Consider the following 15,341-nt stretch of genomic DNA (forward strand, 5'->3'; position numbering starts at 1 on the left):
TTTAGTTCGCTTTCAGCAGAATCTTGAGCTTTCAACGACAGATCCGCAACTCTTTTCCTCTTTACATCTTTTTTTCGTCAATTTGCTATCCGATTTCTATACAGTTTTGAATTTTGTTTCTTCGAATCCTTTTTCTACTCAGCTCGAGTATCTTGCCTGGTATTACTAGTATTCTTGTACTTGGATCGATACACCTTTTACTTGACTGCATGCTGCTCGCAAAACAGCATCATATCTTCGTGCTTGTAACGGCTTCGTATGATAAGCTTTCATCACGGCTTGTCGAACCTATTGCACAGTCTTCAATCTCAACCTCTCCGCTGATTATTTGTCTTTGATTCTATTGGTAAAGGACTAATAGCATGTAGATAGATGTTTTGAATGGTCTAGTTAGGATCAGATATTGAGAATCGTCTTGGGGCTTAAGTTACATTCGGAAAATGAGAGACTCTGCGTGTTGGGTCACAGTTCGGACTTTTGGACATTCTGGATTGAATGATATACCGCCGTCCCCATCTCACTGAGATTCTGTTCAAATCGAACCACACAAAAATTTCCTCTATCACCCTAAGCTTTCCGGTCCGGAGTAATTCTTTCCATTCTTCTGCTGAATGACCCGTTCAATGTCCTGAACTGGTACGAATGCCCTACCAATAACTCTCCACTTCCCTAATTCCTTCTCCTTCCTCAACACAACTTGATGCTTACAGCCAGCCAGATAAAAAATGGCATCTCCTTCCATAGTGCCTTCAGCAGTCATGACTAGAAGTCCATTCTTACAAACAGTAATTTCAATATCTCATCCTAAGGTGCATATGAATTCACCAAGTTCATTTTGTGACAAAACTTTCTAAGAATCTCGGCCTTATGGTCGTCGCAACTAAAAAAGTACCAGCGTACCACACTTTCACGGCGTGTCCTACACCCAGCAATGCAAGAATCAGCACCAAGGATAGTACGAAAACCCATATAATTCCGATAAAGGAAACTACAGAATCCTGGCTGTAGCGTGGAACCAAAAATACAATGGGCGGAACTCCCATAAGGATGATCAAAAATATGTGAGTTTACGGGGTCGAAAATACCAACCGAAGTGCTGTTTTTTCCACATCTATTTTTTGCTACAGAGGGCCCATTGATGCAAGGTCTTTCCATGCATTAGGAATGGCTTCGAGGCATGCTTTGATGAGATTCGATATCTCGGGGTGGTAGTATCCCCTTGGGAACCTTTCTAAACTGAACGCAATAAAATGCATATCAAAGAAGTCCTAAGATGATTTCATCTTTACTTTCAAAATATTCTTGAAGAAAACATATAGACAGCGAATTCAATATCTGAGCTGTGCTATAGTTTGTTTCTTCGGCCCGCAAATGATCAGGCTGTTGAAAAGCGTGGTTTGAAGTCAGACTCAATTGTGGGTTTGTCGTCCATCCAGTATCTTTGAGCAGTACCCAATTGTGTTCCCATGAGATTCAACCATCTTCCATTGTAGCTTCGAGTGTGCAAACTCCGAATTTCATGTCCTAAATCGACATTCGCTTTGCGCTTAATCTTCTCTGCCCTTTCTAAAACGTGGATGTGGCGTTCCTAGCATGATGAGGATATCTAGTTAAGGATCCAAGAAGGTAAGAGTAACTCTTGAGATCTGAATGTATCAGATCGAGTTAATATAACGTCGAGAGAGCATTCCCTTTGAGCAAAAGCCATCGTTAAATCGCATGAAATTTCTTCCAATGTTTTTCCGTAGTCAGTTATTGAAACTAATATTGAACCATCGCTAGAAAAGCCAGCGAGGGCATAGACTCGATCTTGTGGCCACTTACATACCGACCCCTTAGCCAGTGCCATTGCTCGACGAAGATCTAAACTGCCACTTGATAAGTGTTGCGAATACTAGTCACGCGTCGGTAGTTCGAAGCTGCCCGTGTCACTTCTCAATCCCAACATTTTAATTCATTGCTCAGGAACCTAATGGCTATAGCTAGTTGGTCATATGTTATAGATGTAGGATCGCCGCACAGGAAGAGAACGCCGGATGCCATAGCAATTTCCTGGATGATCCACATCCTTACCCAGTATTCACAATCGAAAAAGTCTCTGAGCGAGGCTGTAAGCTCTCTACATCCTGGCATGTTGCAGCGATAATAAACGTCGCAATTGAGGGATGTGAATAATTCCGAACGTGATATTCGACCCAATAGTGAGTCGATGCGATGAGGATTTGATAATGCTAGGTCCTTCAAAGAATTCATGGCAAATGCTGACAACCCACGTGAATCCAATCCGAGCCATGTGTAGACTACTTTCGCTTTTGAGTAGATCTGTGTCATAAGTCGGGCCTGAACATTTTTTTCCTGGTTGTCACTCTGTTTTATACAGACTGCATCGGTCCACACCAGTCCAATTCCCATGCTTCGGAACCTGATAAGAGCATTGGCAAGATTAATGGCGACACTGACTCTAATATTATCAATCCATATTACTGATTGTTCCGGAGAGCTATCCCAACAGTAGGATAAAGCAGTATAATCTTCCATATACTTGTCCACCAGAGACATGGTCTTCATTTCGCATTGTGCCAGCGACTCATCAGGACCAGCCAGAATCGACAGTACTTCTTTAAAGGTAAGTACTCATATACTGATGGATTTGACATGATTTTTGGTTATTCAACGTGCGGTAAAGCTTTCTCTGTAAGACCAATATAGTTGGAATCTAAATGTAGATGTGTATTTGTGAATTTACTACTCACATAATACCAAATTTAACCTTGCCCAGGTTGCCATTGTGATCTAAATGCACAGACAGGATTTCTTCTTTGCGGTTGGTAACGAAGTCTATTGATATCGCAGAGCAGTAATCTTCAAAATGGTGGAGACAGGATCTAAGTAAGTTGATGAGAATGTTGAAGTATGAGAAGGCAGTAAGTGGATGCAATATGCTTGCGAATATTATCCCTTCCGCCATTACTATCATTAGTCTTGCTAACTGAACTTTGATGCAAATGGCTTCTCATTGTTCCATAGACAGCAGGAGATGTTGCTGGTCAACTGAACCATTGGTGCTTTAAACGCTGACGCTGACTCGACCAGGCTAGTTTATCAATCGAGTTTCATCTGAAGAATAGGTAGGACCGCCAAAGAAACTGCATGTATTTGAACAAAACAATACTTGAGCCGATGCATCTCAGCGGCGTAACAACATGCAAAGAATATCAAAGTACTCGACGAGTAGGCAGGTAATTAATACAGAATACCAAGCTAGAACAGGTATTGAGAAAGCTCCTCCAAGAAGATTTTCCCGGCATTTCACATCTTACTTGAAGATTTCTTTTACATAGGTACCTACTGTAGGCAGAAATCTAATAAGTTATTAAAGGTAGTAAATCCGAGAGATCAAATTGGTGAAACTTATCTTATTGACTCTTTGAGAGGTGTCCAAATCTACGAGCCCCAAGAAACCTGAACGACACTTTTGAGATGTGCAACAGACTAGGTTCAAAATAACAATCACGTGGCATTCTTGAACGAGACTACTAGGTACCTATATAGGAATAGAAACATCAAGAGAACGAAAGGTAGAGTTTCATGCTTAATTTCAAGACTAAAAAGGGTTTTCAACGTTGTCTGTCAAGTTAACTTCAGTTATGCAGATCCATCCAATTAGATCCAATTACATCCAATTAGATGCAGATTTGCAGATCTAACACCCCACCCCCAAGCATACCTACCTATCAATAAATCAGTCACTCCGCACGTCATAATTCTCCATTGATGGAAGTACATGAACGTACAGAAAAATAGATTTTATTATAATGAATCTGGTTACCATTTGACCAGCCATACCCATTGGGGATCTGGTGTCGAACTTATCATACATTATATGCCTACTCAGGCTAGCTAGCACCTTCCTCTCGTACCCACTGGAACTATTTATTATGCATAATATTTAATCCACTTCTCCCGCGCATCATAATCCATTTTGATGAAAGCAAATCAGTCTAGATCGATCATCGACGGTGTGAATCATACCTAGACTTGTGATGATCGCTGTCTGGACTCCTCTATTCTACGGTGAATCTAATCAACGAAACGCATGATATACCCAATTCCCACGTCAAACCTCGAGCTTACATTGTAAAAGGAAGGTGGAGATCAAAGGGAGCACTTTCCGTCGGAATTAGCAGATACCTATAAAGAGACCTTCTCTTGTACTACACTTTTAGGTCAATACAACTCATTAGTCACAGTTCAATTAGTCTGTTTCCCATTATCTTCCAGATATATAAACTCGAAAATCCATTTCAGAATGCCATTCCAATATCACTACAGTTATTAAATCAAACTATCTTCTTTTTCCTTCCAAATATATAAATTTGGCCTTCTATATCAGAATTCCATCACAATTACATCCCCATTCTTCGATTCTAACGAAACTTTCAGTTTTCGAGAAAGACAACGTCGATATATCTAACAAGATGGCTGCGACATCTCTTAACATAGATGATGCTGCTGGCTCCCCAATATTTCACCCTGCTGATGCCGAAATTCTGGCAAGAACGGGCCACCTGAAGCCAGCGGATGGAAGAAGAAGTGAAGTGTCATCTCGCCTAATGTTTGAGGGGTATTTTTCAAGCTCGAGCGGGTCAAAAGATTGGTACATAGTTCCAGATCTGCTTGTGTCTCCGGAGACACTGATATATTTCGGGTGGGGACATCAAAAAGCTGAAGAGATTTGGACAAGATGGCGAGAGCTCATATATATGACGGAGTTTCTAGACTTTGTGCTTGAAGAATACGTTCCGGAGGTTCACATGTCAGATGGCCGGGAGGCGTGTATTCAGCAAATGGAGCACTTGGGATTGGCGGATGAGCTGATCAACTGCATAATGGCAAGTGAATTTGAAGATATAAGGATGACGGAAACTGTCCAATACTGGGTTCGCGACACTATGAGTGTTCGATACTTAGGTCTTGAGGGGCTACAAAAGAATAGTGCCAGAAGGAACGAGAAGAGGAGAAGTGGTGTTCAAGACGTTGGTGTGGTTTTAGATTATTAAGAGATGGATTCAAAATTGTAAATGTAACCTTTTAGATATTGGATTGTTTAATCCACTACCTAGTAGGTGTATGAACTGACAGGACACTACGGAAAAAGTGGGGGTATCTCTTAGGGAACTATTACAATTGTTCATTTGAGATGAGACAATTAAATTATAACCTTTGATATCAAACAATCGAAGAATGAATTTGTTATAAATTTCGGTAGTTGAGAAGTGTCCCGTCTCTACTTGGGAGAAAAAAGAGGCCAAAATTGATCACTCTAATAAGTTCTATAATAAATCAATTGATAATGAAATTACAATAATTAATAACGTTGATCAAATCTTTGAATAATCTTCAATTCTAAAAGTATTTAAAATGTTTAATTCCTTGAATTGGAATGAAACAATTGGATTATTGAAGGGCTTTGCCAGTGGTCAATTCCGGCCTGTTTTTCTCCTACGAAGAGCCAGTCAATCCATGCACCTGGTGCACCCACCCACTCACTCACTCACTGATGGACGAACCCCAAGAACTGTGAACGACACTCTTGAGATATGCAACAAACGAGGAAAAGAAATAACCACGTGATGCTGTCTAACAAGACTACTCATTGGCTGACGAAACCGGAGTATCATCGGGAAAAGAGAAAACACTGGGATGTACCATTCTGCAACAAAAGCACCATAAATCATAGGTAATTAGTAGGTACTTCCAACAACCTGCTGCTTCCAACTTAGAGAGCGAGGCAAGCTGGAGAGCAACAGTAGAGCAACAGGAGAGCGAAAAATGTCTACCAAAAATACGCAGGAAGAAGTGCACGAACTCAGATCTCTCCGAGGGGGACGAACCCACCTCTTTAAGCACTTTCGAGACACCTCAAGAAATCCCCATCAGCGAAACTCGGGTTCCGCGACTCGTCTCATATTGACGGCAAGCAGAAATTTATATCTCAAAAATGATGATTGATTATACGAGATGGCAAAAAGTTCCGTGCAAAACCTACTATTGGTGGCGTGAATGCGAATCAGGAGATGATGGACATATTATGTAAGTAAAAGGCTTCCATTATTATACGATACAGTTGAGACAGTGAGGCTCAGCAGGATAGGCATCAATATGGCGAGAAAGTGGAATGCGCAGCAATCATGAATACGCGTACAAATGCAAGTCGATGTTCGGTCTCAGATGAAGGCGATAGATAGGTGCATCGGCATTTGTAATTGTATGGTAGGTAGGTATGGATATTTTGCTAAGTGTATCTGTCTAGTAGTATTCGGTATTGATGATAGCATTCTTCTATTATAAGAACATCAAGATAGGAAGGCAAGAAGAAGCAGCGTGTATTCAATTCTGCATACAATATCGGTTGACCTGATTGACCTGATTGACCTGATTGACCTGATTGACCTGATTGACCTGATTGACCCGATTGACCTGATTGACCTGATTGACCTGATTGACCCATTGACACATCACTTACTCCGTTCATGTACATGCATATACCTATACCTATACCTATCGTACATACAGACCAGACATACACACACATACACAGCACAGCCTTCAAACGTTCGCTTAAACAATGAAAGCGTGAAAGCGTGAAAGCGACATCCCCTCATCCCATCTCTGAAGCCAACTGCGGCAATGGTATGAGCTACATAATAAAGAAAAAAAGATACCAATCAATCATTCCACCACTTTTCATGAGATCTCTTGATACTCATTATTAAGCCCGCCATCGATGAGTAGAAGTTGGTTGTTGTTTTGATATCCAATTGGACTACCGATATCTTCCTCCACTCATAAATCACTCTCGTACAGTCACACCCAATCTCACACTTTGCTTTTGATTGATTTCAATCTCCCTCATACAACCAACGTCCATTCAATACCTAGGTACTGGAAGAAAAGAATTCCATTTCCATTCACCTCACATCCATTTTCCAATATAATATACAAACCTACAATTATCTGAGATTATAATTTGCAAAAAATTCTTCTCTTCTTCAAATTTTCTTGGAGATCAAAATAAAGATTTGATTTTAATTTAATTTCGCTTTCCCCGGCTTTTTCTTCTGACATAGAACTAACAAGGCCATCCATATTTCCACCTTATTCGATTTTTCGACCCCGGGCCTTTTTAACCTTTCTCTTAACTACAACAACAACAACAACAAATCCATTCCTTCTTCCTTCCTTCCGATAACCACACACCGTCTACTGAAATTGTTTCTTATCATTTTGATCGCAAACAATTGAAATTACAGTATTGATATTTTGCATCAATTGATTCAGTCAATATGTCGTACACTCAACAGTATCAAGGTATTGGTGGAAATCCATATCAAAATTCGGGTGCTGCTGAAGCCGGTTATGGAGGTGTAAGCAAAATTCAATTTCATACTCATTGTCTCTTCGTTATCATTATCAAATACTTGCGCAAAATTAATATAGATATATTAACGCCATGACAGAACAATGCAGGCCAGCCAGGGCTCTCGCACGAGATGTCAAACTACTCCCAAGGATCCAACTATTCCTCCGGTACACCCGGCGCCATTCCACCTCCAAGTAACAACGTCCTTACCCAACAAGCTTTCCTCGATCGTGTTGACTTTGCCAAATCCGAAATTCGTTCTCTGTCCTCCAATATCTCCCAAATTGCAACTCTTCACCAACGCGCCCTCTCTTCCCCCGACTCTTCCTCCACCGCCTCCCTCGAAAATCTCGTAACACAAACCCAGCTCAAAAACACTCAAATTCGTGATCAAATCAAGTATTTGGAAGGTGATGCGATCAAGACTCAAGATGGGACCAAGAATATCAAGAGTACGCAAGCTAAGAAGTTGAAGACGGAATTTGAAAATCAGTTGCAGCAGTATAGGGAAGAAGAGTTGAATTATAGAAACGAATATAGACGCCAAATTGGAAGACAGTATCGTATCGTTAACCCTGAAGCCACGGAGGCCGAGGTCGAGGAAGCTAGTCAGATGGATTGGGGTTCGGAAGGTGTTTTCCAAACTGCTGTATGTTTTATCCTACTTCGATTTTGCGTCCCCATGCCATTTTATACTCTCAAAATTTAATTTTACACCTCTAAAACCATACTAACAAACTATTCAGCTCAAATCCAATCGATCTGGACAAGCATCTTCAGTTCTCGGAGCCGTTCGTGCTCGTCACAACGAACTCCAACGTATTGAAGCTACTCTCACCGATCTTGCAGCCATGTTCGCCGATATGGCCCAAATAGTTGAAGCTCAAGATCCAGTTGTCGAACATACCGAACAAAACGCCATCAAAACCGCTGAAGATGTCGACAAAGCAAATGTTCAAATTGACAAGGCGAATGAACATGCCCGTCGTAGAAACAGACTTAAGTGGTGGTGCTTGTTGGTTACGCTCATTATTATCCTGGCCATTGCGTTGGGAGTCGGTCTGGGTGTTGGGCTAGCGGTCAAGGGATCCAAGACTGCTACTAGTTAAGGGCCTGCATGAACGCGCGGAAGTAGTTGAAATTTTCAAATGGATTTGACTACGCGAGTCTTTAGGGACATGCGGTATGATGGAGGGGTAGGGGTTTGAAAGCGATTGAAAAGATTCAACGAATGATGCGTTCCACAGGACCATGAATGGGATGGGACGGAATCTTGTATGTTGTATATTTGTTTGGGGCATCATTTTTCGTAATTTCTTTTTTCTCTATTTGCGCGCGTTTCTTTTCTACTCTTTCTACGAATGAATTGGGGTCTTTAATGCACAATGGGATGGACGACTCACATATCATGTTATGCAAAAGGCTTAGGGTTTTTTACATAAGTATTTTAATATTATGACGACGGGATGGGTTGGGATTTGGGGGAGGGACTATGATTATTGCATAGTTTGGGAAGAATGGGAGAAGAACGGGAGAAGAGAGAAGCTGGGAAGATGGTTGGGGACTGGTTCTTAATAAAGCATGGTTGTGCTTCCAGTGGTTGGGAGTGGAGTTCATGAAGGAGGGAGGAAGGAAGCCAATGTAATGAAATGCAAAATAAACGAATGTCCTTTAGTAATCAAGCAATTATACTATACATGTGTGCTTGCGTGTTTGGAGTGGTCAGAATTCCTCCAAAATTTTAGGAATCAGCGGACGGTCTTGAGGTTGCAGATCTGACGATCTTGCAGATTCTACCCGTAGCTTTACATCAAGTCACCTAGGTAAGCTTTGATACAGATACCTCATGCTACTTCTCATTATCTGAGCCTAGATTCAATCGGATATGTTATCAATCATACATTCAACGAAACCCTTCTCGCCTTCTCTCTATCTCCCTCTTTATGTAGCTTATTCGCCAATTCATCCATTTACCAATTCTTACAATCCTTCCCATATTACCGCATACTAATCGACTACAAGACACCGCACCCACCTCATGTTCATGCACTTTTCACTGACACCACATAAAACCCGCTGCACGAGCCCACAAAACTTCAACCCTGAACCCTTACCGATGAATTCGTCAGCCTTGCACTATCAATCTAGATTGACCAATCATATTCCATCGGTGTATCTTCGGACTATTTCAAGGACAGCTTTCAACTGCTCATTCTAGGCCTGAGCACATCTTCAAAGCACTGAACTCAACATCTCCAAATTTCGAGACTTCTTTTTGTTTTCTTGAATTTCAAGTGTGAAGTTTTCGATGGATTGTGTTGGTTCTTGAGGTTTTATTCACTTCCTATTCTTAGCCTCATTTTCGTGCTTGTTTCTCGTTCTTCAAGGCGACTTTTCATTGGGGAATCAATCGAATTGAGCGGATCCAGAGGATTGCACATGTGAATATTGCAAAGGAGGGAGAGATTGATTTGGAGAATTGTATGCGCAAAGGAAAATAAGAGAATTCCAAACGAGCAGGACGAACAAAACGAGTCTCTGGTAAAATGAACGGATTTTCAGATCATGGGTTGGATGAGGGGTCGTTTGGGGAGAAGGGGGGGATTGTGAAGGCTTTTGATGCTTTTCGTATGTTTATTCTCTTGCTTTTGTATATTTTACTTGCGATCATATATTGAGCTGCAACCACATCCAATTGCCCGCCAATTTTGAAGCATACAATCAACTTGGAAGATCACTAGCTAACTCGACTCCCACTCAAAAGCCAAAGCGAAACCACAATACATAACACAAACTTCTGGGGGCGGCAAATGGACCGTCGTCATGATGCTCGTGTCCTTCGCTCTCCTCGTATCCGAATTCATGCGTTGGTGGACTGGCCACGAAACGCACACCTTCGTAGTTGAGAAGGGTGTTGGACATTCCCTACAGATAAACATGGATATGGTTATCAAAATGAAATGTTCGGAGATCCATATTAACGTACAAGATGCGGCTGGGGATCGCATATTAGCTGGAATAATGCTCAAAGAGGATGCGACGAATTGGAAACAATGGGTGGATGCAAAGGGTATACATCAATTGGGTAAAGATGCACATGGAAGAGTGATTACCGGAGAGGAATATCATGAGGAGGGATTTGGAGAGGAACATGTTCATGATATTGTGGTATTAGGAGGAAAAAAGAGGGCAAAGTTCGCGAAGACCCCAAGAGTCAAGGGTGGTCCTAAGGGGGGTGACAGTTGTAGGGTTTATGGAAGTTTGGAGGTGAATAAGGTGCAGGGAGACTTTCATATCACTGCAAGGGGTCATGGATATCCGGAGATGGGAAAACATTTGGATCATAGTGGTTTGTATTCCTTTTACTTTTCTGCTTGTGAGTGTTTTGGATGACTACTGACGCAATATAGCTTTCAATTTCTCCCACATAATCAACGAGTTATCATTCGGTCCCTTCTACCCCTCCCTTCTCAACCCTCTCGACCGCACCATTGCTGGCACGCCCAACCATTTCCACAAATACCAATACTTCCTCTCCATAGTCCCAACTCTTTACTCCCTCTCGCCATCGACATTTTCTCCCTCGTCATCTCCCACCCTTTTACGCACAAATCAATACGCTGTTACATCACAAGAACATATTGTAGGCGAACGCAGCGTACCGGGCATATTCTTCAAATATGATATTGAGCCGCTTCTTTTGACAGTCGAGGAAAGTAGAGATGGATTCTTGAGATTTGTAGTTAAGGTTGTCAATGTTGTGAGTGGTGTGTTGGTGGCGGGTCATTGGGGATTCACGATTACAGAGTGGGGATTGAGGGTTTGGGGACGGAGGAGTGGGAGAGGTGCGAAGGGTATGTTGGATAGTGGAAAGTACAATGAGGATTAAATACTTGCTGTAAAGGTTGGGAGAAATTTCGTCACATACAGGTAGAGCTCGAGGCGGCAAAAGCGAAATGGGAAGAGAGGAAGAAGGAAAGAGGGAAGGAGAAGAGAATCGAAGAATATAGGTATTTATATATTCACACACACCAGGAGTTTAGGTAGGGAAATGGGAATGGGAAATGGATATATCAAATCTAAATCGAAATGCAAAAAGATTAAAAAAGACCAGTAATTTCGTATCATGGAGAAGGTGAATGATTATCATTTTGATTTTTACCGTCTTTCTAGGTACCGATGTCTTGTTTTTTGTGTAGTATCGCTTCTTATTTCTTGCATTCTGAATGGAACTTCTTGTTGACTGTGAAGGGTGATGGTCAATATCTTGTCTACCCAGTGGGTAGCGAGTGAGTGTACTGTAGTTACTTGATAGTCCAGATAGTGTCACCAGATATTTGTTTGTATTCATTCATTTATCCATTCATTCATTTATCCATTCATTCATTTATCCATTCATTCATTCATTCATTCATTCTTTCATTCTTTCATTCTTTCATTCTTTCATTCTTTCATTCTTTCATTCTTTCATTCTTTCATTCTTTCATTCTTTCATTCTTTCATTCTTTCATTCTTTCATTCTTTCATTCTTTCATTCTTTCTTCATTTTTCATTTTTCTTTCCTATCACTTTAGACTGAAATTTGAGCTCTTTAGTTTGGATATATCTGGGTGGGTAGGTATTGGGTGTTGGGTTCTCGGTTGCTCTCCGGAGGAGGGGGAGGAAATTGGGAATAAAGATGGGAATGGAGGATGGGAATGGAGGATGGGAATGGAGGATGGGAATGGAGGATGGGAATGGAGGATGGGAATGGAGGATGGGAATGGAGATGGAGATGGAGATGGAAATGGAGGATGGATGGTGTGGTATATGTTATGTGTAGTGGAGATGAAATGAGTATTTGTATTGTAGGGTATTGTGTTCTTGTGATGGGGTTGAGTTTGTTAGGGAGGATGGAAGGGAGGTAGAGCGGAGAAGAGGGCGGGGGGGAATGGGGGAAGGAAGGAGGGAGGGAGGAAGAATATGATGAAGGGTTGTTTGGAAGTTGGATGTTGGATGTGGACGGTGATGTGGAGTTAGGATGGTAGGAGAGAGGGGGAGAGGGGGAGGAAAGAAACTGTAGTCTTGAAGTTGAGAGGGCTTCTTGAGTTTGAGTACCGGAGATCAAGTGCTTGGTGAGTGAGTAAATTTCTCAGGGGCGTTGTTACTTTCTCTTTTCTTTCCTTCCTTTTGGTAAGTTGTAATGCAGGATGCAGGCGTACCTTGATACCTTAGATCGTTGTTTAAGTTCTCAGATTCCTGCTCGGATTCTGAGATAAGTGGTAGACACATTGTGTAAGTAAGCGAGGGAACAGGACTAGGTATGGTTTATAAGTTGTAATGGGATACTTAAGGATGATAGTACCTTCAGTTTACAGACGACACAAGGTGAGTAGATGTAAGTGTGGGATGGGACGCGAAGGCTTCTGCATCTTGGTATTATGAGTTTGGACCTTGTTAGTTCTTTGATTTGAGTTCTGTGTTGTAAATGTATCGTTTAATGCTATTCTTCTCGCGGCGTCCATATTCGTGTTTGACTTCGAAGTTTCTTTCACATCGCAGATGTGCATTATAGTACATAAGGTTATATCTTTGAGTAATTCCGATCAAGTCGTTTCAAACTCGTTTCTTTGAAATACAACTCGGAGTCTTGGTTGGAGTTGGGGCCTGGTATGTGTTCTGATAGAGCAGAAAGGAAGATTGGGGGTAACACTGATTGGAGTATGTAATAAGAGACAATAAAAGACATAATCTGGGTTCGTGCTATCAACAGTTTCAATCTTTTGTTTCGAATTCGGCCCTTTTGATCAATGCATGGCTGATGAAAGCGTAGATATTCCTCGGCAAAGCAGTGAGATGTCCATGAGGTGAGATGTGTTTCTTCTCGGCTGTAAGCTTCCAGTTATGTTTGAAACCTGGGGAAAATCTGGGGTATGCTCTACCAATGAGAACAATTTCCATTGTTGGGTTTCTGGGATGTCCGATGGGGTAATAACTTGCTTCTTTCGGTCAACAGCATGACTTAGGATTATGGAAAAAAGTGACAACAATCCCATTTCTGGCTTCCGTCACTAAATAGGTAGGTGGCTTTTGAGCCGGGTACTGTTGAAATCAGGTTGAGGAATGAGTTTATGCTTCGGTTACTTGTCTCCAATTGGCTGAAGTGTATGTTCAGTTATGGATCTCGGATTCACATATCAGAAACAGAAACGGAAAGCATCAATGCTGAAGATAGATTGATGGATTTTCTGCAGCAGCTGCGTATCAGACGACAGGTGTGACAGGAGCCAGATAATACGTAGTTGCATTTGAACGGCATAAGATACAGATGAAATCCATAGAGTTACACTCGGATAGTATTGAGTTATAAATGAAAGTTAGCAAGTGAAGATTTTTTGACAAGGGAGAGTTCGAAGCCAATGACATAAGAAAGTCCAGATGTTGGGAATAGGTAAGTATTCAATGAGGATCATATTGAGTTGCCATGTCTTCAAAAAGTATATGGCATGTTGCATATTGCATCCTATTGATCTTTTGATGGAGAAGCAGCATTGAAGGTGTTAGATGACTGGTAACGAATCTTTTGGGAGAGCTTCTTTGTATGCAATTCGGTCCGAAGTTTGGATGTCAAAAAGAACACAGAACAACACTAGATCGGCTGAGGTAGTACTGAGTGGCTGATTCCCCACCGCGGTTAAAGTCCTTGATCATTTCCCCAGACTTGGCCTTTTTATTGAAGAAATCAGCCTCCAACCCCATCATGTTGTGTAAATCATGAATCATCAACCTGGCGATGAGCTTGTAAATTCGCATAATTACAGAGATCTGCCAAGTCATGGAACACGAATCATGTATAAAGATATTTATATTGTACAGCAGCGGGTTTGAAATGCTTCCACAGCATAAATTCTCCGTCACGGGCCTCGACGTCGTCGTCACTGTACAACATCTTACAATACCGTCACAATGTTAACGCCAAATCACACCTCTTCAACATTTGAACTAGAAATAAGCCTGAACAAATTTTGATCTCGTACAGAATTGCACAGAATATGTCCTATGCAAGATCTTGAATACGCAGTGTAAGTGGCATTCTACCGTCCCCACGGATGTCAAATGATGTGACATCCATCACCGGCAGCAGGGGCCCGGGGCACACGATATTGAAACGAGCTACTGGAATATCGTATTCTTATTTTTATCAATGTGAAAATACGAGATTTCTGTAAAGAAGGTACCGGACGAGGAGACATCACAAGGTATTACTAGAACATAGTGGGTACAACGACAGACCATGAATGACTTTCCAACATTCAAATCTTTCCCTGTGCCCCTTTAGCTATCTCGAGAAGGCGAGACCCGTGCATCATCAATAAGGAATCGTATCATCTAAATCTTGGAACATACCGACCATTCGGTAATCAATTTCGGAAGATATTCATCTGATATTGGGCCTTGAACTATTTTGTGATAGATATTAGGTGGCCATTGAGAATTCCCCTATCATCCCTCCAAATATCCGAGACAATCTGATGAGTTCAAAAATTCAAAATCAAGTGATAATTGTTAGCTGTTTACTCTAATGTTGCACAGGTCGGATAGTTGCAGCGGGACGCATTTTTACCTGCCAAGATTCGAAAAGTGTCAAATCATCAATGAACGTCTACTACCAAGAGTAGGATCGATGCATACCTACATACCTAGGTAGCTCTAGGGATTTGACATGTTTCCGTTTAGAAGTTTGAGCCACCCGAAGACTTCATTTATTTTGTTGATATTTGGACAATTTCCCCAATAAATATCCTTGCTGCAATGGAGAAAGACTATTTTCCGACTTCACTTCAACCAACAGAGTTGGTGCTTGATATTGACGGGAGTTGTTTATCGGCCCCTTTTCAGGATCACACTGAACAATTTAATATCTAAGAAACATAAGCAC

At 41.5% G+C, this 15,341-nt stretch overlaps 5 protein-coding genes across 5 annotated transcripts; 3 read left to right on the forward strand and 2 right to left on the reverse strand.

Moving 5' to 3' along the window:
• Window positions 1–562: 562 nt before the first annotated feature.
• On the reverse strand, window positions 563–1,256 carry EAF02_005420 (uncharacterized protein; the record flags this gene model as incomplete). Its single annotated transcript, XM_038901468.1, is given in 3 exon segments — window positions 563–775; window positions 826–1,111; window positions 1,126–1,256. 3 exon segments carry the CDS (start codon window positions 1,254–1,256, stop codon window positions 563–565), a joined length of 630 nt encoding a protein of 209 aa, XP_038758808.1.
• Window positions 1,257–1,935: 679 nt separating this feature from the next.
• EAF02_005421 (uncharacterized protein) lies at window positions 1,936–2,787 on the reverse strand (the record flags this gene model as incomplete). Its single annotated transcript, XM_038901469.1, is given in 3 exon segments — window positions 1,936–2,618; window positions 2,635–2,716; window positions 2,761–2,787. The coding sequence occupies 3 exon segments, from the start codon at window positions 2,785–2,787 to the stop codon at window positions 1,936–1,938; spliced, it is 792 nt and encodes a 263-aa protein (XP_038758809.1).
• Window positions 2,788–4,478: 1,691 nt separating this feature from the next.
• On the forward strand, window positions 4,479–5,060 carry EAF02_005422 (uncharacterized protein; the record flags this gene model as incomplete). Its single annotated transcript, XM_038901470.1, has 1 exon — window positions 4,479–5,060. The coding sequence occupies one exon, from the start codon at window positions 4,479–4,481 to the stop codon at window positions 5,058–5,060; it is 582 nt and encodes a 193-aa protein (XP_038758810.1).
• A 1,372-nt stretch (window positions 5,061–6,432) lies between these two features.
• Window positions 6,433–9,069, forward strand: EAF02_005423 (uncharacterized protein). The gene is made up of 3 exons (XM_038901471.1): window positions 6,433–7,427; window positions 7,521–8,072; window positions 8,170–9,069. Exons 1-3 carry the CDS (start codon window positions 7,347–7,349, stop codon window positions 8,530–8,532), a joined length of 996 nt encoding a protein of 331 aa, XP_038758811.1. The 5' UTR covers window positions 6,433–7,346; the 3' UTR covers window positions 8,533–9,069.
• Window positions 9,070–9,969: 900 nt separating this feature from the next.
• On the forward strand, window positions 9,970–11,312 carry EAF02_005424 (uncharacterized protein; the record flags this gene model as incomplete). Its single annotated transcript, XM_038901472.1, has 3 exons — window positions 9,970–10,051; window positions 10,188–10,772; window positions 10,834–11,312. 3 exons carry the CDS (start codon window positions 9,970–9,972, stop codon window positions 11,310–11,312), a joined length of 1,146 nt encoding a protein of 381 aa, XP_038758812.1.
• Between the last annotated feature and the right edge of the window lie 4,029 nt (window positions 11,313–15,341).

Source organism: Botrytis sinoallii (genome assembly GCF_014898435.1).
Source record: "Botrytis sinoallii strain Bc 23 chromosome Unknown BSIN_008, whole genome shotgun sequence".
In the NCBI taxonomy this organism is placed as follows: domain Eukaryota; kingdom Fungi; phylum Ascomycota; class Leotiomycetes; order Helotiales; family Sclerotiniaceae; genus Botrytis; species Botrytis sinoallii.